The 25,099-nt window shown below is 40.5% G+C and overlaps 2 protein-coding genes and 3 long non-coding RNA genes across 6 annotated transcripts; 3 read left to right on the top strand and 2 right to left on the bottom strand.

Annotated features, from left to right (window-relative positions):
• Positions 1-2,579: 2,579 nt before the first annotated feature.
• On the top strand, positions 2,580-3,367 carry LOC120441971. Its single transcript, XR_005614426.1, has 3 exons — positions 2,580-2,597; positions 2,789-2,886; positions 3,333-3,367. It is a non-coding gene; the product is annotated as an uncharacterized LOC120441971 (long non-coding RNA).
• A 2,700-nt stretch (positions 3,368-6,067) lies between these two features.
• LOC120441736 (filamin-A-like) lies at positions 6,068-7,496 on the top strand. 2 transcript variants are annotated; one of them, XM_039617106.1, is made up of 5 exons: positions 6,068-6,159; positions 6,303-6,432; positions 6,558-6,650; positions 6,728-6,868; positions 6,968-7,496. In XM_039617106.1, the coding sequence occupies exons 2-5, from the start codon at positions 6,348-6,350 to the stop codon at positions 7,138-7,140; spliced, it is 492 nt and encodes a 163-aa protein (XP_039473040.1). In that variant the 5' UTR covers positions 6,068-6,159; positions 6,303-6,347; the 3' UTR covers positions 7,141-7,496. The 2 variants fall into 2 exon arrangements, with proteins under 2 accessions (XP_039473040.1, XP_039473041.1); XM_039617107.1 differs by having other exon boundaries at positions 6,551-6,650; positions 6,968-7,495.
• A 4,259-nt stretch (positions 7,497-11,755) lies between these two features.
• On the bottom strand, positions 11,756-25,042 carry LOC120442057 (leukocyte elastase inhibitor-like). Its single transcript, XM_039617802.1, has 6 exons — positions 25,030-25,042; positions 24,717-24,913; positions 23,499-23,603; positions 23,242-23,331; positions 12,174-12,354; positions 11,756-12,045 (listed from the first exon to the last, which is right to left on the bottom strand). Exons 1-6 carry the CDS (start codon positions 25,040-25,042, stop codon positions 11,819-11,821), a joined length of 813 nt encoding a protein of 270 aa, XP_039473736.1. The 3' UTR covers positions 11,756-11,818.
• Positions 16,934-17,602, top strand: LOC120441760. The gene is made up of 3 exons (XR_005614255.1): positions 16,934-17,051; positions 17,378-17,436; positions 17,540-17,602. It is a non-coding gene; the product is annotated as an uncharacterized LOC120441760 (long non-coding RNA).
• Positions 20,105-21,724, bottom strand: LOC120441761. Its single transcript, XR_005614256.1, has 3 exons — positions 21,509-21,724; positions 21,355-21,418; positions 20,105-20,649 (listed from the first exon to the last, which is right to left on the bottom strand). It is a non-coding gene; the product is annotated as an uncharacterized LOC120441761 (long non-coding RNA).
• Positions 25,043-25,099: the final 57 nt, after the last annotated feature.

Genomic DNA, 25,099 nt, shown 5'->3' with positions numbered 1-25,099 from the left:
AAACATATATCAAATGTATCCTTCATGGATGAAATCAAGTCATCTTGAGCCACAAACAACATTCCTATAACAAGGTAGAAGCTGCAATGAGTTTTTGGTAGTGACTTTTATATATGCTTTATTTATCTAGTTCCAAAAATGGGTTGACGTTAAAAAAAAGTGTTTGTTAGTTTTTTAAAAAGCGTAATCTGTGCAAGAGGACAGCAGATGTTGCAAGAAATCTAAGAATAGTTGTTTAAAGTTATTTGAAGTGGACAAAGAGGATAAGGCGTTTGTAAACCCTGTTGAGGGAAGTCTATCTAGCAAGATATGTAAAGATATTGGAGATTAAAAAAAGCCCCTAGGGAAACAGGAAATAATTATTTGTCAGGCAATGACTTGTTGGCAGAAGAAGAGTGGTCCTTGGTAGCCATGACAAGAAGGAGGTCCCATAAATCAGGCTGGGCTGTTTGTTGCTGGCAGGTAAAAGAAAAAACAGAGAAAAATCAAAATCAGGGGAAGTCCAGGCTGAACAAGGTTCATCCCTTGGAATTTTCACTCCAAGATCCCCTGCCTGGACCTCCCCCTAGCAGATGAACATAGAGAGGCAGGTGAGCCGAGGGCTCGAACCTGAGCCTCTATGTTATGAACCTGCTAGCCCACCACATGTCGCCACATGACGGGCGAGCAAAACTGGAATATCCTTCTATTTAAAGAGCGCAAGGTGCACATCGGGCACCCAGCCTTTCGCAGGAGACCACACATTTTTACACTCAAATACTCACCACATTTCACACACTCACACCTGCTTTTTTTCCCTGCCCACCTTTTTCTCCACTTATTTATCAACAACCACTCCTTTTTCATCTCTGCTACCTTGCCTTTATTACATCCTCTTAGCTAGCATCAGTGACCGGAGAGCAACAACAGCAACCCAGTGCTTTTCTCATCATTTCTTTAGTCACGGTCAATTCATTGGCCTCTACGGATTAGCTAAACCAACTTTACAAAACAAGTTTCCCCGAAGAGCCCAGTTGTCATCTTAGCTGCCTAGATTTCAGGACCTAGCTAAGGACGGTAGTTACGGACACAAACACATGTAACTTACTGAAAAAAAGCCTCGGGTCCCTCTGTCACTGTGCTTATTAGGTGCTAATAATTTGATGTAAAAGTGTCAGAGACAGTGTGAAAAAATGAAGGCAGAGTTGGTAGCCTGAAGAGAGAAAGTGCAAGTTGTGGAAGGTGGAGTAATAAGCAGCAAATAGTTGAGGAATGAAGAGCTGACAAGCATGGGTATTTTCCGGTAATAAAAGGTAATAAGAGAGCAGGCGGAGGAGTTGGCAAGAGCAGGAAAAAGGAGAAGCGACTTGGCTTCTCCCCGCCCCCCAAGCAAGGGTCGTGGCAGCGAGTCCGTGAATGGTTCGAACTCGGGCGCTCAGATGCAAAGCGCCACTACTTACGTCTTACGCCAAACGACCAGCCGCAGAAAATTTGAAAAAAAAGGACATTTATCTTTTGTTCGGCAATACTTGTTTTTTTTTGTGCAAAACATGTATGGTGCTCGGTAAAGATGACACGCCGACTCACTTCTTCTTTTTTTTGTTTTTTTTTTGTTTGAGAAAGTTTGTTTTCATATTAAACCAATGTCAGTGACGTCATTCTACGCCACTACCACAGGTAAGGAAAAGCCTGAATCTGTAGATCTTTTTCTTTTCTTTTTGTTGTCGCGAAACAGTCAGCTCACAAAGTTGCAGGTTGGTGGGAATTTGGCAGAACAGCCAATGACTTAAAGCATTTAGGTGCATATATCTTGCCACAAGACATGTGTGCTAAGCTAGCTAAATTAGTTTCTGTTAGCGAATCAAGTTCAAGCTCCTCACATATCATCATCCAGGGTACAGTCATATGCTGATGAGGAGATCCCATGCAGGCAACATTAAGGCAGTGTAACAAGTTAAATATGCACTAATTTTAAGCTATTTCCTAATATCTAACCATTATGATAAATGTTTGCCTGCAACTGACACAGCCAACGCAAATGTCATTGAAAAAAACCAAACCCTGTGATAACATGTTTTTCTTTTTCTAGAATAGAAGAAGCACATTTTAAAAAGCCAGTAGGAATAAATCTTTGTTGTTCCTGCATGATTAGAATGAAGTAACAACAAGTCTGGCTGGAATCAGAAGTGGTAATCTGTGTACTGTGCTGGTGATCTGCATAATTCACCTTAGATGGTCATCTGTTTGGATGGCTGAAGTGGGTTAACGACACAGCTAATTTCATCAGGCTGCTACTGAAACATCTAAAATGATCTGCATCCACGATCCACCAGCTCAACAGCAACATCTGTCAGCTGTGCATCCAACTGGAGGCCTTCGCCTGCTGTGCTCAGGCGCTGGGCCGCGATTTCCGTCCCTTGTTGACGACCTGGCTGTATCCCGTGCTGGAGAAAGCTGGTGAGGAGACGCTGCTGGTCAGCCAGGCGGCGCTGAGCTCCATATGGAACATCAATAAGGTCTGTGGATACGCTTCCCTCAAGGAACTGATCAATGAGAACTCTGACTACCTGCTTAATGACATATCACTCAACCTTCAGAGGCTCAGCCAGCATCCACAGGTAGTTATGAGGTGTTTTTGTTTTTAACCCAAAATGGACACAGAAATAACTGCTGGAGGGTTTACCCGATTTCCTCCTTGATCTACTTAAGCCTGTGCTGCCCTGAGCTTGTACTGTATTTCATTATAATCCTGTCTTGTTGGCCAGGCTCCACGGGTGTTGACAGTTCTGTTGACTCACTCTGACTGCAGCCTGCTGGTCGGGGACATGGTTCAGGATCTGGATCTCAGCTACGAGCGCACAGCTGCTCTTTTCTGCTCCGCGCTGCACGCGCTCATGAAGGCACTGGGTAAGATTTCAACAGTGATGTCAGCTTGAGTCTCACGTATACTGGGAGTCAAAGAGGACAAGGAAGAAAATGTGACTCATTGCATGCTCTGCCACATTTTTTATGTTGCTTAACTTTATGTTTTCTGCAGTGCCTTTCAAAGTTTCTATCAAGGAGTACACTTCAGGATGTATAATTTGCTCGTTATCAAATTATCAGTATCTTTGGAAACATTTAATACATCGTGATGGTTTAATTGCTGAGTGGTTTTCTGTTGTAGAATTAATATTCATAATAATATTCATACAGAAGTTTTACAAGCCCGCACAGTAAAAATGTATGAATTAAATGTTACTGATGGGCTCTTTTCAAAAACATCAGCGTCTGTGTCACACTGATTTTGATTAGCTGACTTATTTTATTGTAACCAAACCTATGCTCATATTGTTGTCTTGTTTTTCCTTTAGCGAGGTGGTTTCCTTCCACTTGTAGCAGGACCAGTACGTCTTAGGTTAATGACACACCATATGGGGTTTACAATGGGGGATTGCTTTTATAAAACTGTTTGTAACAAAGAGTTGAGATTTGCAGAGGGACTCCCGGGCCATGCACATCTCCATTCTCGAAGATGAATAAGTGATAGAAGACGAATAAATGGTTGGGAAGTAACTATTAACCCTCACTATAAAGACATAAATGGTAACTATAAGTAACCACACAAGAGGTTTACTGCAGTGTAACTAAGGGAGGGTTCAGGGTCACCTGATCCAAGGCTGACTATATGCTTTATCAAATAGGAAAGTTGTGTGTAATGTGTAATGTACAGAGGGTGTCTGTCTCCTGAATCCAGACTGGGAGCTGGTTCAGAGCAGAGCCCTGAAAGCTGAAGGCTCTGCCTCCCATTCTACTTTTAGAAAGAGCTAGTCTGAGAGTGAAGAGCTGTACCGGGGTGATGTGGTACCTTAATGTGTTTAAGATATGACGGGGCCTCATAATTCAAGACCTTGTTGAAATATTGCCATGTCTTTATAACTCAGTCTTCCTACGTGTCGCATCATTGCTGGAGATTTGTTAGGACAGCTCAGTGATCTGTGGTTTGTTGGGCTCCTCTGAAAATATGACACAGTGTCTGAGAGTAGTGGAAGACAGAGTCAGTGAGCCTTCACTACCATAACTTAGCCAGTGAGTATGTAGACATGAACTGACCTGTCACTGGAGATACGGTCACAACAGCTAGATATGTAGTTCTTTACTCCAGGACACCGTCCAGCTGCTGGGAGCAAGCCCTGAAGCAGTCAATGACATCTGCTGCAGCAAAACTTGCATTTTGCTAGTGTTTATACTCAAAATCAGTATATAATCAGTCTCAGAAAGCTCTTGTGGTTGTTAGTCAGTCCTACCTTCTCTGTTTCAATGTATATGTGAGAAGGGAATTGCATAAAAAGGTAGATGTGACTTTATAATCTGTAATATCTCAGGTATGAACCAAATCTGGTGGATACCGTGCTGTTGGAGGCAAAGGAGCCAATGAGTAGAGAGGCGGTACCCCAAAGTTTAAAGCCAACTACAACTAATATTAATTTATTTTACGTGCATTTTCTTGAATATTGACTTGCTTGAATATTTGAATTTTAACATTGAAAACTAGTGATAGATATTACTAAGATTGTATGGATTAACTTTTTTTCTTAGGTGCACCAGCACAAAAGTTAGGTGCACCCAAATTTTTCATCGCATCGCTTAACCCCACTGTTTTACATGTTTCACTTTATTTTAATTGCTGTCATACAGACAATATTGATTTGTAAATGATTAACTAACAAGCTTGTCGACACAAAGTTCTTTATTTGGAGCACAGTTCTACAGGAAAGATAAGTTACTGAAATAGTGCTTGTGCTTAAAGTGCTTTGGCACTCTTTTTGGCAATATTGTAGACAATGTTAAACTTGATCATCATCTGGGCCTCCTCTGACAATCTGTTTGCTGCTGCCTGCCGCTGAAAGGCAGTGGGGAGAGGGGGCACTTGGGCAGGGCATTTATCACGACATGTAATGTGTTTTCTGGATACACTGGTGCTTTTTAAGCGTTCAGAGGTTGATGGCTCTGTGTCAGAGCACTGGCTATGAACTTCACACAGATCAGACGTAACGAAAAAGTTATCAATTGTTCTTTTCATCTTTTCTCATTACCCACAGCTACATCCACTTCTCAAGCGCCACAGCCTAGTGAGTATGTGATCTCATGTCGCTTTGGAGGGGAGCACATCCCTAGTAGTCCATTCCAAGTCGCAGTGAGTGAGCTGCATTTAATCCTACGTGCCTAGATGCTGTTTTGGCAACTTTCATGAATAAAACTGAGTTTTCAGTCTCAGTCAAAACAATCGCAAACAGGCAGAGTACAGTTGTCAAGAATGACCCTCGAGTTAGAGAAGCAGTAGTGTCTTATGATGAGTCTTAAGCTGCGTCAAGTCAACGACATGAAGCACCTATGGGCGAGATAACTCGAGTAGATAGGACGTGGGCAAGACCCAAGATAAGCTTTTCTCAAATTCTACATAAGCAATTTAAGTGAGTGCTAATAAGAGTGACAGATGCCACCGACTGAAGTAAATGCATAAGCAGTCCCAGATGCCAAAGCCCTGATTGAATATCTTTGTTAAAGCCAATAAAGTCACATATGTTGTGTTGCTGTGAAAGCAGGAAACTGCCCATGCTGTCCAAAAACAGCTTTTTTTTCCTGCTGTAAAGGTGGACATGGGAGCTTATATGAGAATGACTCTTGGAGGAATCACATTGTTTGTCACAGCTGTACTGGCTTCATTTTTAATTGTTTTTATTTTTCAGCCATTTAGTACTGATGAAGTACTTTTAAAGTGCATTTAAGGAAAGTTCTCATTTCTCAGTGGAGTGTCAGTAAGACGGTATAAAGGAGTGGGGTCTGTATAAGAACACATTTTCAGATGAATAGGCAGTTGATGTAGAAATGGCGCGCATTACAAGTCGAACTTGATAATGAAGAGTGTTTATGTTGCTCCTCAGTACAGTAACTGCTGAGGTTACAGGATTTACGAGTGCCCTGGAGCACAGATCCATTCCCCTACAGAGGCTTTGTGATTGGTCCTGATGGCTGCAGCCGTTTCGCTATATCACTTTGACGCCGTTTTAATCCGCTCCAATGCCTTATCTTTTTCCCTCTCTCAATTCCTCCATCATCCCTGCCTACACCCTCCAAGTACTGGAAGGAGCTCCGTCAGACCAGCTCATGCAACAGAGCCAAATGCCCCAACAGCCCTGGGTATCTAAAACCTCAGCCTCCGGTCTCTCGGCCTTCTCAGCTTCAGTTTTTGTTCAGCTTCTCCCTGTTGTCCCTTTGTCATCTATAGCACACATGGTCTCCTTTCATCAGACTGCATCATTGTCTGCTGTCTCTCATTGCAGGTGTTTCATCACTGAGAGGGTGCGTTCTCTCATTTCTCTCTCTCCATGTCAAAAACGGGATGCCTGAAACACATGGACAGTTCAGCAGAGCTGCATAATGTTAAGAAGCCACAGCCTTCTGATGTTACAGGTCCTGTATTAATTTCCTGTGTTCATTTAGTCTGTGACATGTTGTCGCTGTAACCAGAACTGTTGCCACAATCTCTTAACAACCTGTGATCTGACGTGTGCACTTGCGTGTCTCTCAGGCAACAGACCGACCAATGGGAATGATCTGGCTGGATGTGGCAAGTCTGAGACCATTTGACCTGGTGATTCCATTCACCATCCAGAAAGGAGAGGTCACAGGTAACAAGTCTACTTAATAAACAGATAGTTTGATCATAATGATGTGTGTGTGTCATTGTTTTTGTCCTCTGCTTTAGGTGAGGTCCGAATGGCATCAGGCAAAGTTGCTAAGCTTGACATCACAGACAACAACGATGGCACAGTTGCTGACAAGTACACTCCCACAGAGGCCGGTCTGCATGAGATGGATATCAAATACGATGGCACCCACATCCCAGGTATCTGCATATGGTCAGGAGAAATGCGTGGGAATGAAGTGCATGGAGAAAATAGTTTGGAAGGAAGTCACTAACCGCTCTTTTTCTGTCTGTCAACAGGAAGTCCCTTGCAGTTCTACATGGATTGCATGAACGGTGCCTATGGCCCTGGCCTTATCCACGATCCATCTGGAGATGTTCTGCCCGAAACCCACTGCTCAGCTGCAGATATTCCACTGGACATAGGAGAGCTTGACCTCATAATGACCTGTCCCCTCCCACCCCCTGCATGAGACTGTACGAGCATTGAGCAGCTCCTTCAGCAGTGGACTTTTACACCCACAGTGTAGGAAGGAGCGCGACCGCAGGTCATTCTTACCAGCAGCTGTCAGACTCTATAATCCAGTTTAACATGGTTATCTCACTCATCACCTGTTTAATTGACATATCAAATGTTTTTAATTGCTGCTGCTCACTTTACAGCTTGTTTCTACACTGTATATTTCACCAGGATCATTCACCCCTTGTGTAAATATCTCTGTACACTTTTATCTGTATATCTGTCTGTATGTATATAGAACCACTCTGCGTCTTCCTTCTATATTTTATATTCCTCTTGCTGTGTAACACCCACATTTCTCATTTGTGGGATAAAAAGGTCTATTCTATTTCAACATTAAACTCGATACTTTGTGAAAAAGTCAAAATATGGAGATTAAAGGTTCCATTTCAAGGCAAACAAATCTATTGTCGATGAGTCTGTAGGTGGGCGGCTTGATCCAAATATTTATAATATTGACAAACCAGCACTGGTATTGGTATCAGATCGATACTAGCTTTGTTTCTCTCTTCAGTCTGTCTGTAGACCACTGAACTGTATAAATGATTTTTTGGAATGAAAAAATCGTTAACTTTCCTTTTCCCTGGGGCTTTGCATCAGTCGCCTCCTCCCAGCCTCATATTTCTGACAGTGTAATCAAACAGGTGCTTTGGTTTCATCTTCTCCACAACTGTATTTCCCCTCATGGTGGGTTCTTATCATAAGTAATGTGCCAAAACGTTATTACTTGCACGGGCTCACAGTGGGTAGTTGTGGGCGGGAGTGTGTGAGCAGGGCAAACCCACGCTTAACCTCCACAGGGCAACAGAAGTTTTGACCTTTGATGTCCCTATATGGGCCCAGATGGACAAAATTATTCTGGATGGGTTTTCTAAAACCTGTAGTGGTCCAGTTCTTTAACCTGAGCCCCAAAGGGTTTTCTGAGCTTCCTGCTCGAAAATGAAATGCCCAAAATTAATTGAGTGCAATCACAAACTCTGTGTATACAATCGTGGTATCAAAAGAAAGCTAACACTTGTGAAATGTCATCAGAGGTGTAAATATTGCAGCAGATATTACTGTGTCAAAGTTACTGAGACTGGAACACAGAAAAAGTGAGTAGATTTTATTCCGCCTAATTTTTTTTATTTATTTTTTAACATATAACCCTTTTAAAAGCATGCTTCAGTTCACATTTCACAACAAACAAAGAAACAAACAACCTTTATTTGTCACATACACAATCATACAGGGTACAACATGTAGTGAAATGCTTGTGTCTGAGCTGCAGACCTTTAATTCCCGAAATTCAGTATAAACATCATCTGTGCAAAGTTTTATGTTTCTAAAGTGAAACCGTGAAAAATTACAGCACTGCCAACACATAAATATCCAGACGTTGAACAAAAAGGCCCAATTTTGCACACATTGAACACCATGTCAGTTGAATTTTTTAGGTATTAAACAGCAGAAATTATTTAATTTTATTAACAGGCCTAAAAATACTTTTTGAGCCAATATTTTTTTCTTTTTTTACTTTTTTAAGTTGAACAACTAAACAACAAATATACATAATAATGCGGTTATAGAAAGGGCAGGAAAAATGTCACAGCTTGCAGTATCTTTTACAACTCATGTATACAAATACAAGTCGGTAAACAAAAAAGGAATACATTAGGAGAAAAAAAAACAAAAAAAATGATTAAGAAAGAAAAAAGGGTGCTCGAGGTATAAATAACGTATAAATCAAGTGAAACATTTGACACAGCTCCTGTGTTTTACATGCTTTGGAATTTGTGCTGTTCTTTAGATTCTCTAGATAACTGTGGTGGTTTTTGTGGTCTTCTTTTGCAGCTCTTTCAGTGAATTTTAGTCAGAGCGTGGTGAAGCTTGGTGTTTGGAATCGGTGATAGCTCTGGAAGATAACCAGCCTTTCTTTATCCGGTTACATGAGGTCTGATGAATTTGTGGTTCAGTTTTGTTTGTTTAGTGGACTTGTGTGCATTTACGTAACTGCTCTTTTAATCATGGCTTGTTTTCGTTGTGTTTGGTGGATGTAGAAATGGTTTATATGAGATTTTAGCGGAGATGTGCCCACAGAGTGAATGTAAAATGCAAAAGAAGCAGTAGAAACAGTCTACGTCATTTCCTGGATGCTGTACGAAAAGTAGCGGTAAGAAATCGAAGGCGTGACCGTTATGATTTTGAATATAATATCTGTGTGTGCGCTGAGTAAGTACTGAGTAAGTACTTTCAAGGGATAGAAATGACTCAAAATATTTATAACACTGTCTTTGCTCACTTATAGATCGTTAGACACACAGATAACATTGCATGTGCATGTGGTGTTTGAAGTACTTCACTCCGGTGAAATAGATGGCGAGCCTTCCCACCTGGACTTAGAGAAACTGAGATTCGCTTCTTTTCCACTTGATGATCTGCTGCACCTTGCGGTGTGGTAGGATTATATCACTCACGCTTTCACACACAGCTAGTTATACAGGGAGTGCAGAATTATTAGGCAAGTTGTATTTTTGAGGAATAATTTTATTATTGAACAACAACCATGTTCTCAATGAACCCAAAAAACTCATTAATATCAAAGCTGAATGTTTTTGGAAGCAGTTTTAGTTTGTTTTAGTTTTAGCTATTTTAGGGGATATCTGTGTGTGCAGGTGACTATTACTGTGCAGAATTATTAGGCAACTTAACAAAAACAAATGTATACCCATTTCAATTATTTATTTTACCAGTGAAACCAATATAACATCTCCACATTCACAAATATACATTTCTGACATTCAAAAACAAAACAAAAACAAATCAGCGACCAATATAGCCACCTTTCTTTGCAAGGACACTCAAAAGCCTGCCATCCATGGATTCTGTCAGTGTTTTGATCTGTTCACCATCAACACTGCGTGCAGCAGCAACCACAGCCTCCCAGACACTGTTCAGAGAGGTGTACTGTTTTCCTCCTTGTAAATCTCACATTTGATGATGGACCACAGGTTCTCAATGGGGTTCAGATCAGGTGAACAAGGAGGCCATGTCATTAGTTTTTCTTCTTTTATACCCTTTCTTGCCAGCCACGCTGTGGAGTACTTGGACGCGTGTGATGGAGCATTGTCCTGCATGAAAATCATGTTTTTCTTGAAGGATGCAGACTTCTTCCTGTACCACTGCTTGAAGAAGGTGTCTTCCAGAAACTGGCAGTAGGACTGGGAGTTGAGCTTGACTCCATCCTCAACCCAAAAAGGCCCCACAAGCTCATCTTTGATGATACCAGCCCAAACCAGTACTCCACCTCCACCTTGCTGGCGTCTGAGTCGGACTGGAGCTCTCTGCCCTTACCAATCCAGCCACGGGCCCATCCATCTGGCCCATCAAGACTCACTCTCATTTCATCAGTCCATAAAACCTTAGAAAAATCAGTCTTGAGATATTTCTTGGCCCAGTCTTGACGTTGCAGCTTGTGTGTCTTGTTCAGTGGTGGTCGTCTTTCAGCCTTTCTTACCTTGGCCATGTCTCTGAGTATTGCACACCTTGTGCTTTTGGGCACTCCAGTGATGTTGCAGCTCTGAAATATGGCCAAACTGGTGGCAAGTGGCATCTTGGCAGCTGCACGCTTGACTTTTCTCAGTTCATGGACAGTTATTTTGCGCCTTGGTTTTTCCACACGCTTCTTGCGACCCTGTTGACTATTTTGAATGAAACGCTTGATTGTTCGATGATCACGCTTCAGAAGCTTTGCAATTTTAAGACTGCTGCATCCCTCTGCAAGATATCTCACTATTTTTGACTTTTCTGAGCCTGTCAAGTCCTTCTTTTGACCCATTTTGCCAAAGGAAAGGAAGTTGCCTAATAATTATGCACACCTGATATAGGGTGTTGATGTCATTAGACCACACCCCTTCTCATTACAGAGATGCACATCACCTAATATGCTTAATTGGTAGTAGGCTTTTGAGCCTATACAGCTTGGAGTAAGACAACATGCATGAAGAGGATGATGTGGACAAAATACTCATTTGCCTAATAATTCTGCACTCCCTGTACATAAGACCACTGACTGACATTCTCTCATCCCTATTTTCTTTCACACCCTGGGAATTTTTGGGACTATACCCCTTGGACATTTTTTATTTGGGACTTTGAGCAATAAGCTGTTGTGTAGAACATTCTCCACATGTGAAAAGAGTGTGAGATTTACATTTGAATGTACATTGGATTTGTGTAATCTGTTTCTATAAAAGTTAAGGAGTCAGGTTACTAGGGTGCACCCAGCATTGAAGCCCAGTATTGAAACCCAACATTGAAAACCAGAAGTTAACACTTGGCCAAGTCATTGTCTTGGTAGTTTATGTGTTTTACTTTTCTTTCATTTTTTGTAAGTTTCCTTTCTACAATTGTAAAGTGTCTTTAACCTGTGCTTGTCAACCTTATGCTTTATTGCACTAAAGTCGGCTGGTTCTTTTGAGGTACATTCTTATCTCTGTGTCTCATTTAAACACACTCCTGTTCTCCTAAAGTCGAAAATATTGGCCCATTGATATATTCCTTTCAACAATTCCCCTTACTGTGTTACACTTACAAAATCTTATACTGTATATAATGTGTTATGTTTAATTCATGTCAATGTCAGCTAGTGTTTACTCGGGTGAGCAGTACCGGCCCACAAAGAGAATGCTCTTGGTGGGTTTATGTCGGATGAAGAAGATGAAGGGATGGTCGGCAACAAACTCAACGGGAATCGTTATAGAGCGGACTTCCATGGCAACCCCAGTGGCAGCAGCAGCCTCAGTTCCTTCTTCATTTACATCCACGAAAGCCTTGTGGACAACTTTGGACACTATCAGGTTATTTGCTGGAGACATTCCTAGTAGATGAAGAGCCCAGAAATCAGTTATGTTTTTTTTCTTTCACGGATTATGTTTTGCAGTTTTTGTGCTCTCAATATAACTGTATAATTGATTCAGTATGTCTCATTGGTGCAATATTTCTCACCAGAGAAGTCACTCTTGTAGATATCAAAAGCGTCCTCCATTCCCATTTTGGTCAGGATTTTCTCCAAGTCATACTTCTCCTCCATCTTGAATCGAGGGAGCTTGACATCAACCTCGTTGGGGCTCATCATGTCTGGGCGAGTCCAGTCCACAAAGTTCTGATAGGTCAGCTCCTTCTCCAGCTGTGCGGATACATTGTCACTGGCTTGTATGATTGAAATTGGCCATTTCCTTAAAGTACTGGTAAATGGTAAATGGCCTGTATTTGTATAGTGCTCATAGCGCTGGTAAGTGCATCTTACCTTTTCCAAGCCTGTGGTATCATCTTCTATGTCATTAGGCAGGAATATGAGCATGCTGAGGTCATTTCCTTTATAGGGCATCTCTAGACTCTGTCCAGAAACATTGTGTTTTTATTTATTACTCCATCAAAGATGATGTGACTTCCTAATCTAGAAATATAGGCTGATATTTGTAAAAGAAAAACAGTCATAAAAGTTTAGGTCTTTTGGATCATGCTGGTGAAATCCTGTAATAAGCTGAAAGTGGTGGATGTTACCTTGCAGTTGGCCTCAGGAATGGTCGCAAAGGAAATTTACTTTTCTGGTGCATCATCTTCACCGGCTTAGTGTCGTTCTGAAAACAAGAGGAGACAAGAGAAATGTTTTTTGTGTTTAGTCCTTCTCTCCAAATTATCTCAAAAATTTCTGTGTCATGGTTTTATTCCAGCCATTGAGTGGATTTGGATGTAGAGCACACGTCACAACACAATTTGTTCTTGTTAGCCGAAGTTTGTGATGTGCTGTTGTTTTAGATTTATTTGAGAATTTATCGGATATTACATGAATAATAAACGGTTTATGCAACTTCTGTTTTTAACCAATTGACTATGTTGTCTTTGCAGTCAAATAAAATGTTTCAAACTATGACATTATGTGTGTTTTATGTGTGTGGTACAGTATTAACCACAACTGTTGAGAGAACTTGTGCTGATGGGTTTTTTTTAACAGACATAATAGACATTGTGCTTGACTCCTCCAGGTGGTGTCATTTTCTCAGCTCATAAACTTAATATATATGTAGAGTAGCGACATCAAACCTCTTTTACATCATGGGCCACATACAGCCCACTTTAGTATTAAGTGGGCCAGTAAGACTGACCTTTCTGCAAGTGTAAAGAGTTTTAACAACACATTTAATCTCTGAGATAACATAATATATGAAAAAGAAGTGCATTTTCAGCAGTATCTCTCAGTTTTTCTACCTCGAAAGAAATGCTGACACCCCTTAAGTTAAAGGATAGAACCCAGATTCATAGCCTTGCATAACTGCATAAAGTTGGAAAGGGATCGTCCTAAAAGCACGATGTTATCCCCTCAGAGCTCCAGACTTTATGTTCTCATTCAGCAAAATCCACAACTTGTTTGTAGTATTACAGATCAACAGGGGTGGCTGTTCCTCTGGTGGTAAAGCAGATTAGCTACTGATCGGAAGGTTGGTGGTTCGATCCTTGGCTTCCCCAGTCAGCAAGAGTCCCCAAGTATCCCCAAGTATCTTGGGCAAGATACTAACCCCAAATTGCCCTATTCATTGGAGTGTGAATGTAGATTAGTTTGCACTTGTGTTTAGAAGTGCTTGTGTGAATGGGTGAATGAGCCATGTTGTATAGAGCACTGAGTACTCCGGGAGAGTAGAAAAGCGCTATATAAGAATCAGTCCATTTACAAAGTATAACTGCACCATCCTATGCTGCCTTTCTGCATTGTTACCTTGTTCAGTCAAAACTGCGCATCAGCTGTCATCTCCTCCTTAAACTGCGTGTTCCAGCTGCCCTTGAAGTAAATGGCATTCACGACAACCAGCTTCGTCAGGCTATCCACTGCATCCTGGCTTAGCAAGTCCTTGATTTTATCTGGTAAAAAGAATTTCTGAAAACTATTAACGATGACGTTTCTGACTGTGTTTGTGTCGGTTTCTCTTCTGCCAGCTTTTGGTTTTTCAACCTCAGTAAAGCCGAGGACCTGTGACGGAGGAAGTTTTATTTGGGTTGAACACAGGAATCACTGTTGACATTTTCATAGTTTGTGAATATGTGAATACATACTTGTATTACACATGTTAGTTGGATATAAATATGTTTGAGCAGACATTCTGTGCTGACCTGCTTCCCTTTTGGAAATAAAACAATAAATCCACATAACAAAAAGTCTCAAATTTAAGGTTAAATATGGAGGATTATGGACACTTACAAAATACCTTTAGACCCCGAGGTAGGCATCAAAAGAGACTCTGTAGGCCCCTCATGAGGTCAGCTTTAAATGTTTTCTGTTTGCTTTAATTTTTTTTTTAAACATTAAATTAGCTGTCACGTGCACGCACTCTTTCAGAAGTGCATCTGTAGTTTCTGCTGCAAATATCTTCTGTATTTCTGTGTGTGAATATGTGAATGCATACTTGTATTACACATGTTAGTTGGATATAAATATGTTTGAGCAGACATTCTGTGCTGACCTGCTTCCCTTTGAGATATGAAAAACTAATCCACATAACAAAAGTCTCAAATTTGAGGTTAAATATGGAGGATTAGGGGCACACATTTCACCTCTCCTCTATGGTAAATATTGTAATGAAAGTATTCAGCAGATTAGAAAAGGCATGCATGTACATATTCTGCACTCAACCAAAAACTCTCAGGTAGACGTACATTATTATATTCATACAGTTAACTGTAATTGGACACTGACACATTTTTAAACAATTTGAAAATAATAAAAAGGAAACCTGACAAACACAAAAAGTATCAATTTAAAAAAGAATAATTTACAAGCTACAAGACGTAAAAACACAAAAACATGAGCAAGCTACAGCTCCAAGAAGGCAGTGAGTCCTGTCAGTTCAAACAACTGGATAAAATAAAATATTAGAAAATGTTCATAGGGTACTGTAGGGCTCTTCTGAAACACTTCTAAACAAGCATGTTTACTCTTTTTATTGAAAGCTGTAGCAGGCTGTATGTGTAAAATAGCTGCGACTTTATGCGCTCCATAATTTGAGTCATAATCCAATTTAACTACTTTTTCTTTAGATGTTATTTCTTGTAAGGTTTGATTAATTAAGTATCATTATGTGTTTGATGTGTATAGCAACTGTAGGACTTTATAAAGAACAGTAAAGCAACAACTGACAGTTGTTTTCTTCAATAACTGAAGGATTTTATTGCAAATTGTATCAGAAATATTAAATACATTCAACCCACAAGCTCAAAACAGAGACAAACATGAACCTTTCTGTGGATTGTTTTGTGTCTGTACTTATGATTTAGTTACTAAGGGAATAGGGACCCTGACCTGCACTGTGGGCTCAGTGGGGGCCCAAGAAAAAAGTTCTGCCCCGGGCTCCCTGAGGTGGTTGATCCAGCCATGATGATGACTGTTGATGAAGAGATGCTGGAAACAAACAGGAGTGCAGTGGAATGTTTATGTTACCTGGCAACACAATGGAGTTCAATGGTAACATTCTTATAGAACCTGACACATAACAACAGTCTTTAGGCAACATTTTCTTCACCTTTAAACGTCACTGAGTGAACACATACTCTTCAGAGCAGCGGAAGAAAATCTTGAAACTTCACTTTTAAGCTGGATTTTATAACATAGAACTGAACCATCACTGAATATCATTGGTGAGTACTTACAGAGATATTTAAAGGTCATTTTGGTTGATTTCATGGAACATCTAAATAATACACTTAACTCTTTCAACCCCACAATTTGTCCTTCAATGTTGTGTGATGGAGTAGTGAACCAGGAAATTCACATCATGTAAAAGCACAAGAATCAAGAAACAAGAAAGAAAAATTGCAGTGGCAAAATGTACTTTCAAATATATCTGAAATATTTGAATAAATCTTTAAGCTGTAACTTCCTTCACACAACACACTGTTGGTACAGATTAATCAAATTTTGGGATGCTTTAATCTCTAACAATTCATCATATTGTACTAGTTTATCACAGGAATTTCTGTAAAACTTGAATCTGCAAGTATTGAATCTACAGTATTTCCCACTGCACCACAGTTCAGACGTCAGTACTTTAATGCTGTAACTGGCTGAGCTGAAGCTGAACTAAAAGTAAAGAACAACTGAAATACGTTCACTATATTATGTAGAAGTGGGTAACGGCATGTGTAACAGTGCATTATGTTTTAAACTCTGATTGTGTCACATTTGAACAATTACAATATAAATGCAGTAAAGTCTTGAGCTAACAGAATTCATAGTTTGGGGTATTAATTACTTTTGATTTTTCATAGTTTTGAGTTTGGTTTCAATTAGTTTGCAAATGCAGCACTTTAAATGTTTTTTTTTAACTTCTTTGTAAAATAAATATCATATTTTCAAGTGTGACGTACCAGTTTTTTCACTGATAAGTTACACCTTGTTCCCTCATAGTACTTGTCCTTTGTTTAGTTCTGTATTATATAAGATGTCAGTCCCAGTCTAAGAGGATCAAACCCTCCTTTTGTGCCACAGGAGCCCAGACAGAATCGGTTCGACATTCTTCTGGATGAGTTCAGACCCAAACAGCACGAAAATGGACAACAGGGAAGATCTGGAACATAACGTGCCTTGCACTTTTGACAATGTAATGTTTGGGCAAACACCCAACCTCCACCTCCTCCTCTTTTGCCCACTGGAACACCTGTCCTGCCTTGGCCAGCAGCAGAGACTGGGTGGTTTGTTAACAACACCTTCCGGGATCTTGTCTTCCTGCATCTCAGCAGCAAGGTCCACTCACAGTTGCTCCCACCATTATGAGGCCAGCTTACATGTACAGAGAGCCAGGGACAGATAACCAGGGACAGCTGAGACAACCAGAGGTAGTGGCAGGTGTCATTAGAGTCTCATTGATAAAAGTGCTTAAAACTTTTGCATGCTTCAGGCCAAATGAAGGAAAAACTGTTTTGTTTGAATGTAAAATCAGTCTGCTGTCACCTTTCTTGTATTTTACCCTCATATAACTTTGCTGACCAGTAAACTTCTTCACTGTTAGTGAATCATAATTTAAGAGTAACTCAGTCAATCTATGTATGAATGTGGTTTTAAGCACATCTCCTCTTTCTACTGATCAATTCTTCCACCTAGTGGATAGATGATAGTGTTGCAGCTTGTCTCATCACCTGTTGTGTGTTTTGTGTGTTTCAAGACTAATGTGCTCACAATTCCCGATAACGTGCTCCAGAACCTGCGTCCTGTTGGAGTACTGTACGTAAAACACACAAACACTCGAGTGAACACAGCTGCTGAACATCTCTATATTCATAACTTCTTTCTGTTATCTCATATCTGTCTCCCTTCATTTGTGTAGGAACGGTGTACCGATGTATGATTATGCCACTCCTGCTCCTCCACCTAACACCTCCGCTCCAAAGTAAGTTTGCTCTGCTGCTTTTGTTCACTGATCTACAAGTTTCTGTCATTTCTTTGCAGATGTCTGCAGGAATTATTGTAATTATCCATTAATGGTGCCTGATTTCATTCGGTTTTACAGCTTGTCTCATGTTTTTGAACTGCTTTCCTCACAGTTGTACACAGTGGTAACATGTGCTCTTACTCTGTGTTTTATTCCTGTAAAAAGAAAGTGCCGAGCCCAGCAGGATGAAGATCGGCCATACGTCAAGAAGCCGCCAAATGCCTTCATGCTCTATCTCAAAGAGCAGAGGCCAAAGGTCACTGCTGAACTCAATATCCCTGGAAGTGCAGCCGTAAATGCAGTGGTGGGACAGAGGGTAAGTGTGTAACTCTGCATACATTTATGCATCTGTTAATGTTGTCTGCTCATGTTTTTGCATGTGTCCCAGCTGTCCTGTAGTTATGTGTAGTAGCAGTGCTCACAGTGTGTTCTTATGGTCTTCTGTCCACAGTGGAAGTCGCTTTCAAACGACCAGAAAGCCAGATATTTCGACCAGGCTGAAACAGAAAGACGGAATCATGCCAAAGAGCATCCAGCCTGGTCGACCAAAGAAAACTATGTATGTCCAAAGTGCCAACATGCAGTTCATACATGTGTGCATCACTGCACTGAATGATGAAACAGTCATGCACAGAGTTTGTATCAGCTAATGAAAATTCTACTGTGTTTGTTTTCAGGGCAAAAAGAGGAAGAGAATCCGACTTAGAAACGGTGAAAGAAGATTTCTTGGTATCACAGCATTTTACATAAGAAATGTAATGAAAACAAGACAAAAATGTGTTGAAAAAAAAGAAGACTTAATGTATTTTTGTTTGTGTTGCAGAATCTGCATGTGTACATGAAGAAGAAGAAGAAGCTCAACAAGCCAACCACTTGTGTATGAGGCCAACTGAGTCACAGCCATCTTCTTCTTCTCATTCATTTCTGACAGAGCCACATGAGCTGCCACAGACAAAGCCAGATGATAGCAGCCTGCCTCGCCAGCAGCCAGTGTGTGTGCAACTGCCAAACACACAGGCATCACCCTATACACCTCTCTGTCAAGAAAATCAGGTCTCCCCTGCCTCTCACATGAATTTCCCTGAGGACACCTCATTGGACTCCCCTGTTGCACCCCTTCAGTTCCAGACAGAGGAGGCCTTTGTCACAGACAGAGAGGAAGAACTGCTGTCAATGCTGGAAGCGCTTGACCCCCTCCCCATCACTGCACAGTCTCAACAGCCCTCACCCACGCCTGCTTCTCCTGTAGATGCCTCTCAAACTGCATCAGTTCGACCCCAAGTTGATTTATTTCAAGACAGAGATGAGCCCATCTGTTTTGCTGAAATTCAAGAAGACATGTGGTCAGTGCTTGACTACCTCCCGTCTCTCAGCAGGCTAATGTGCTCTCCTCTCCTGATTCACACAACTACTCGACTCCTAAACGAAATCTCATCTGTCCTGCTGATTCCCCTCCATCCAGATTGGCGTCCTCCCTGTTGCATTCACTGAATTGCAGTCAACACCCCCATCTTTTGCGAACTTATGAAAAATATGATTTCACTATAGACTATTGGGCTGATTCCAACTGAATTAAACTGTTACTCCTGTTATTTCAACATCTCTTTGTGTAAATAAATAAAAAATAAAAATAAAAAAGATGCTTCTGTCATAAGTTACAGCAGGATGAAATAACCTTCATGTAGTTTATGTTTTTAACACTGCAAACCTTTTTAGTTCTTTTGTTTCCTTTCATATTCAGCACACATCTGTCAGTGTCCACTAACTGTCAGGGAAAAGCCAAATAAAAACACTGTGGGGCCTTTTGGGACACGTGCTCATTGGGTTTACTCATAGATATCAGAAATGATCTGTTCTGTATTCAAAAGATACACGAAGGATGTTTGTATTAAATGCAATATAGTGACTGATCATATGCTGGTTTCTTTAGGGTTTTTTCACCACTATGTTACACAAATCCAGTTTCTGACTGAAAAGGAAATCCTTTACCATTTTCTAATCAAATTCCCTGGTTTCCCATGTCAGAAATGTCATGGCTGAAAGGATCATCGCACATTGAGCTCAAACCTAAACTCTTGTGTAGTGCCACTTTCCATGTTGTACCATTTGTATTTGTGCAGATGTCTGAAAACCATTCATTTTAAAAAGTCCTGGTAACAAGAGACAGAGGTGACTTGATATATTACAGTTACTTTCCAATTTACAGAAATGATGTGACTTCTGACGTTTTCCTAGCAGGAAATGTGCTACTGTGGGACACTGAAATAATAAACAGCAAGGCACTTTTGTTTTAATAATGTAACACAGTAAGGGGAATTGTTGAAAAGAATATATCAATGGGCCAATAGGTTCGACTATAGGAGCACAGGGATGTGTTTAAATGAGACACAGAGACAAGAATGTACCTCAAAAGAACCAGACGACTTTATTGAAATAAACCATAAGTTTGACAAGCACAGGTTAAAGACACTTTACAATGGTATAAAGGAAACTTACAAAAATGAAAGAAAAGTAAAACACATAAACCACTAAAACAATGACTTGGCCAAGTGTTACTTTTGGTTTTCAATGTTGGGTTTCAATGCTCGGGTTTCAATGCTGGGTGCACCCTAGTAACCTGACTCCTTAACTTTTATAGAAACAGATTACACAACTCCAATGTACATTCAAATGAAAATCTCACACTTTTCACATGTGGAGAATGAATAATAAGCTGTTGTGTAGAACAAAGTCCCAAATAAAAAATGTCCAAGGGGTATAGTCCCAAAAATTCCCAGGGTGTGAAAGAAAATAGGGGTGAGAGAATGTCAGTCAGTGGTCTCATGTATAACCAGCTGTGTGTGAAAGTGTCAGTGATACAGTCCTACCACACCGCAAGGTACAGCAGATCATCTAGTGGAAAAGAAGCGAATCTCAGTCTCTCTAAGTCCAGGTGGGAAGGCTCGCCATCTATTTCACCGGAGGAATCCACCTCAGGAACAATTCAGCATACAAAAAAACCTGACCTGTCAACAGACAGGGTCAGAAGAGCAATTCAAATATTAATTATGCTGTTCTAGCTATAATTCTCAACTTAGAATTTTGTTGACATCATATTCGACATCAATTTACAATTAAAATACTCAAATTTGCAAAAATAAAACATCTCTCTTACACAAACTATGCATTACTGCAATATATTGTCAATATTCTTATTTGTACATTGCAAAACACTTCTTAGAATAGAATAGAATAGAATAGAATAGAATAGAATAATCCTTTAATTGTCCCACAAGGGGAAATTTGGTTGTAACAGCAGCCAGAAAGACACATATACAAACAAACAGTACACAGGACACAGAACAGAAACATACACAATTTTTCTTACATATTTACATTAAGGACAATGGTTACTATAAACAGAGTACTGTACAGTTATTAAATTAAATATAAATAACTACAGATAAGAGGCAAACCAGGTTGTAGTGCTAATCGGTTGATTAACTTATTGCAGTTACAGCGCAGATGTAAACATCTATGATTGTTGGGAGCAGTTCTGATTGTACAGTCTGTATTCTTCAAATAGAATATGAAAACATTACAACTTATAACCAAACTAAGTAAAGGTATTGCATATGCAACAATTATTAATCAAACAATTCAGATAAATTCAGTTACTGAACAATAAAGTGCAAAACAGACTTAAACTGAGGCATCCAATATGTGCTCACCGATGTCAGTGCATCACGGCCGAAGACAATGGTATGGTGTCTCTCGGTCGGAACATGCAGGGCTCTAAATAACGTAACAGGGTATGGTTTTTTTCTTTAATGACAGTAATACGACGTGAAGAAAAATAAACATAAGTTGCGCTTCAAGTGTTACCTTACTTCTGGGAGCAGATTGAGATGAACTTTCAGGCAGTTGATAACAACTAGAGCTAATGAAGGCTAACAGTTTAGCTCCACGAGGTACTTTCTAAAGTCGCCAGAAAACTGCAGCATTCGCCTGTTTACTCACTCTGGCTACTTTTAACATGAAAGGCAGCTGATAACCAGTGAACTTATGTGCAGCACAGTTGGTAGCAACTTATATCTAATACTTTTTCCAGCTCAAAATTTCAGTTTCTCAGGGATCTATGGGCGTTTATCAATATGCATACTTGTGCGTACTTGTGGTCTCGTGTACTCGTGATACGTCATCAGTCGGAGACCAAGTACTGTTCCAATGCGAAGTACGCATCAAGCCGAGAACGCGAGTACGTACTCGCGTACTTGGGCATTGATAAACGGCCAAAGTTTTGCAGCGCAGCTCTCTTTTTCTCCTGCCAGCACGCGACTACACACACGTAGCAGTGAAAACAGAGCAGGTGGGTGGGACATACAGCGGCAGGCTGCTTTCCCATTGGCCAAAGCGTACTGGGACCTGTGCATTTCGATTGGTTGGGCAGGCTGTCTGAATTTGAATTGCTCTTCTGGCCCAGTCTGTTGACAGGTCAGGGGTTTTTTTTGTATGCTGAATTGTTCCTGAGGTGGATTCCTCCGGTGAAATAGATGGCGAGCCTTCCCACCTGGACTTAGAGAAACTGAGATTCGCTTCTTTTCCACTTAATGATAATAATAATAATAATAATAATAATAATAATAATAATACATTTTATTTGAAAGCGCCTTTCAAAACACTCAAGGTCGCTGTACACAGTAGAGTAAAAAGCAACATAAAAGCAAAGAGTTTACACAATCATAAAACATAAACAAATTTAAAATAGCAAAGTGGAGAAGTTATGTGGGATAAGCTATTTTGAACAAGTGGGTTTTGAGTTGGGAGTTAAAGAGAGAGAAGGAAGAGATATTTCTTAAATCAGGAGGTAGGGAATTCCAGAGTCGTGGAGCAGAGCAGCTGAAAGTCCTGCTCCCCATGGTGACAAGACGGGGGGAGGGGACGGAGAGTGAAAGGGAAGAAGAAGATCTGAGACAACGAGATGGGGCGGTGGTGTTAACCAGATCAGAGAGATATGGAGGAGAGAGATGATGAATAGCTTTAAATGCGTACAAGAGTATTTTGAAATTGATACGATACTTGACCGGGAGCCAATGAAGCTGCTGCAGAACAGGAGTGATGTGATGGACAGAAGGGGTCCTGGTGATGATACGGGCAGCAGAATTCTGGATGCGTTGAAGCTTATGGATGGATTTTGAGTAAGACCAAAAAGAAGTGAATTACAATAATCAATCCGGGAAGTAACAAGGCTGTGGACAAGAATGGCAGTGGCATGTGGGGTGAGAAAAGGACGGAGACGATTAATGTTGCGCAATTGAAAATATGCAGACCGAGTGACCTTATTAATGTGTGAATTGACTCCATTGGTCAGGATTTTCTCCAAGTCATACTTCTCCCTCCATCTTGAATCGAGGGAGCTTGACATCAACCTCGTTGGGGCTCATCATGTCTGGGCGAGTCCAGTCCGCAAAATTCTGATAGGTCAGCTCCTTCTCCAGCTGTGCGGATACATTGTCACTGGCTTGTATGATTGAAATTGGCCATTTCCTTAAAGTACTGGTAAATGGTAAATGGCCTGTATTTGTATAGTGCTCATAGCGCTGGTAAGTGCATCTTACCTTTTCCAAGCCTGTGGTATCATCTTCTATGTCATTAGGCAGGAATATGAGCATGCTGAGGTCATTTCCTTTATAGGGCATCTCTAGACTCTGTCCAGAAACATTGTGTTTTTATTTATTACTCCATCAAAGATGATGTGACTTCCTAATCTAGAAATATAGGCTGATATTTGTAAAAGAAAAACAGTCATAAAAGTTTAGGTCTTTTGGATCATGCTGGTGAAATCCTGTAATAAGCTGAAAGTGATGGATGTTACCTTGCAGTTGGCCTCAGGAATGGTCGCAAAAGGAAATTTACTTTTCTGGTGCATCATCTTCACCGGCTTAGTGTCGTTCTGAAAACAAGAGGAGACAAGAGAAATGTTTTTTTGTGTTTAGTCCTTCTCTCCAAATTATCTCAAAAATTTCTGTGTCATGGTTTTATTCCAGCCATTGAGTGGATTTGGATGTAGAGCACACGTCACAACACAATTTGTTCTTGTTAGCCAAGTTTGTGATGTGCTGTTGTTTTAGATTTATTTGAGAATTTATCGGATATTACATGAATAATAAACGGTTTATGCAACTTCTGTTTTTAACCAATTGACTATGTTGTCTTTGCAGTCAAATAAAATGTTTCAAACTATGACATTATGTGTGTTTTATGTGTGTGGTACAGTATTAACCACAACTGTTGAGAGAACTTGTGCTGATGGGCGTTTTTAACAGACATAATAGACATTGTGCTTGACTCCTCCAGGTGGTGTCGTTTTCTCAGCTCATAAACTTAATATATATGTAGAGTAGTGACATCAAACCTCTTTTACATCATGGGCCACATACAGCCCACTTTAGTATTAAGTGGGCCAGTAAGACTGACCTTTCTGCAAGTGTAAAGAGTTTTAACAACACATTTAATCTCTGAGATAACATAATATATGAAAAGAAGTGCATTTTCAGCAGTATCTGTTTTTCTACCTCGAAAGAAATGCTGACACCCCTTAAGTTAAAGGATAGAACCCAGATTCATAGCCTTGCATAACTGCATAAAGTTGGAAAGGGATCGTCCTAAAAGCACGATATTATCCCCTCAGAGCTCCAGGCTTTATGTTCTCATTCAGCAAAATCCACAACTTGTTTGTAGTATTACAGATCAACAGGGGTGGCTGTGGCTCTGGTGGTAAAGCAGATTAGCTACTGATCGGAAGGTTGGTGGTTCGATCCTTGGCTTCCCCAGTCAGCAAGAGTCCCCAAGTATCCCCAAGTATCTTGGGCAAGATACTAACCCCAAATTGCCCTATTCATTGGAGTGTGAATGTAGATTAGTTTGCACTTGCGTTTAGAAGTGAATGGGTGAATGAGCCATGTTGTATAGAGCACTGAGTACTCCGGGAGAGTAGAAAAGCGCTATATAAGAATCAGTCCATTTACAAAGTATAACTGCACCATCCTATGCTGCCTTTCTGCATTGTTACCTTGTTCAGTCAAAACTGCGCATCAGCAGTCATCTCCTCCTTAAACTGCGTGTTCCAGCTGCCCTTGAAGTAAATGGCATTCACGACAACCAGCTTCGTCAGGCTATCCACTGCATCCTGGCTTAGCAAGTCCTTGATTTTATCTGGTAAAAAGAATTTCTGAAAACTATTAACGATGACGTTTCTGACTGTGTTTGTGTCGGTTTCTCTTCTGCCAGCTTTGGTTTTTCAACCTCAGTAAAGCCGAGGACCTGTGATGGAGGAAGTTTTATTTGGGTTGAACACAGGAATCACTGTTGACATTTTCATAGTTTGTGAATATGTGAATACATACTTGTATTACACATGTTAGTTGGATATAAATATGTTTGAGCAGACATTCTGTGCTGACCTGCTTCCCTTTT

The sequence above is a fragment of the Oreochromis aureus genome, linkage group 9 (assembly GCF_013358895.1).
Source record: "Oreochromis aureus strain Israel breed Guangdong linkage group 9, ZZ_aureus, whole genome shotgun sequence".
In the NCBI taxonomy this organism is placed as follows: domain Eukaryota; kingdom Metazoa; phylum Chordata; class Actinopteri; order Cichliformes; family Cichlidae; genus Oreochromis; species Oreochromis aureus.
Note: the sequence above shows the minus strand (reverse complement) of the source record. Positions and strands in the feature narration are given on the sequence as shown.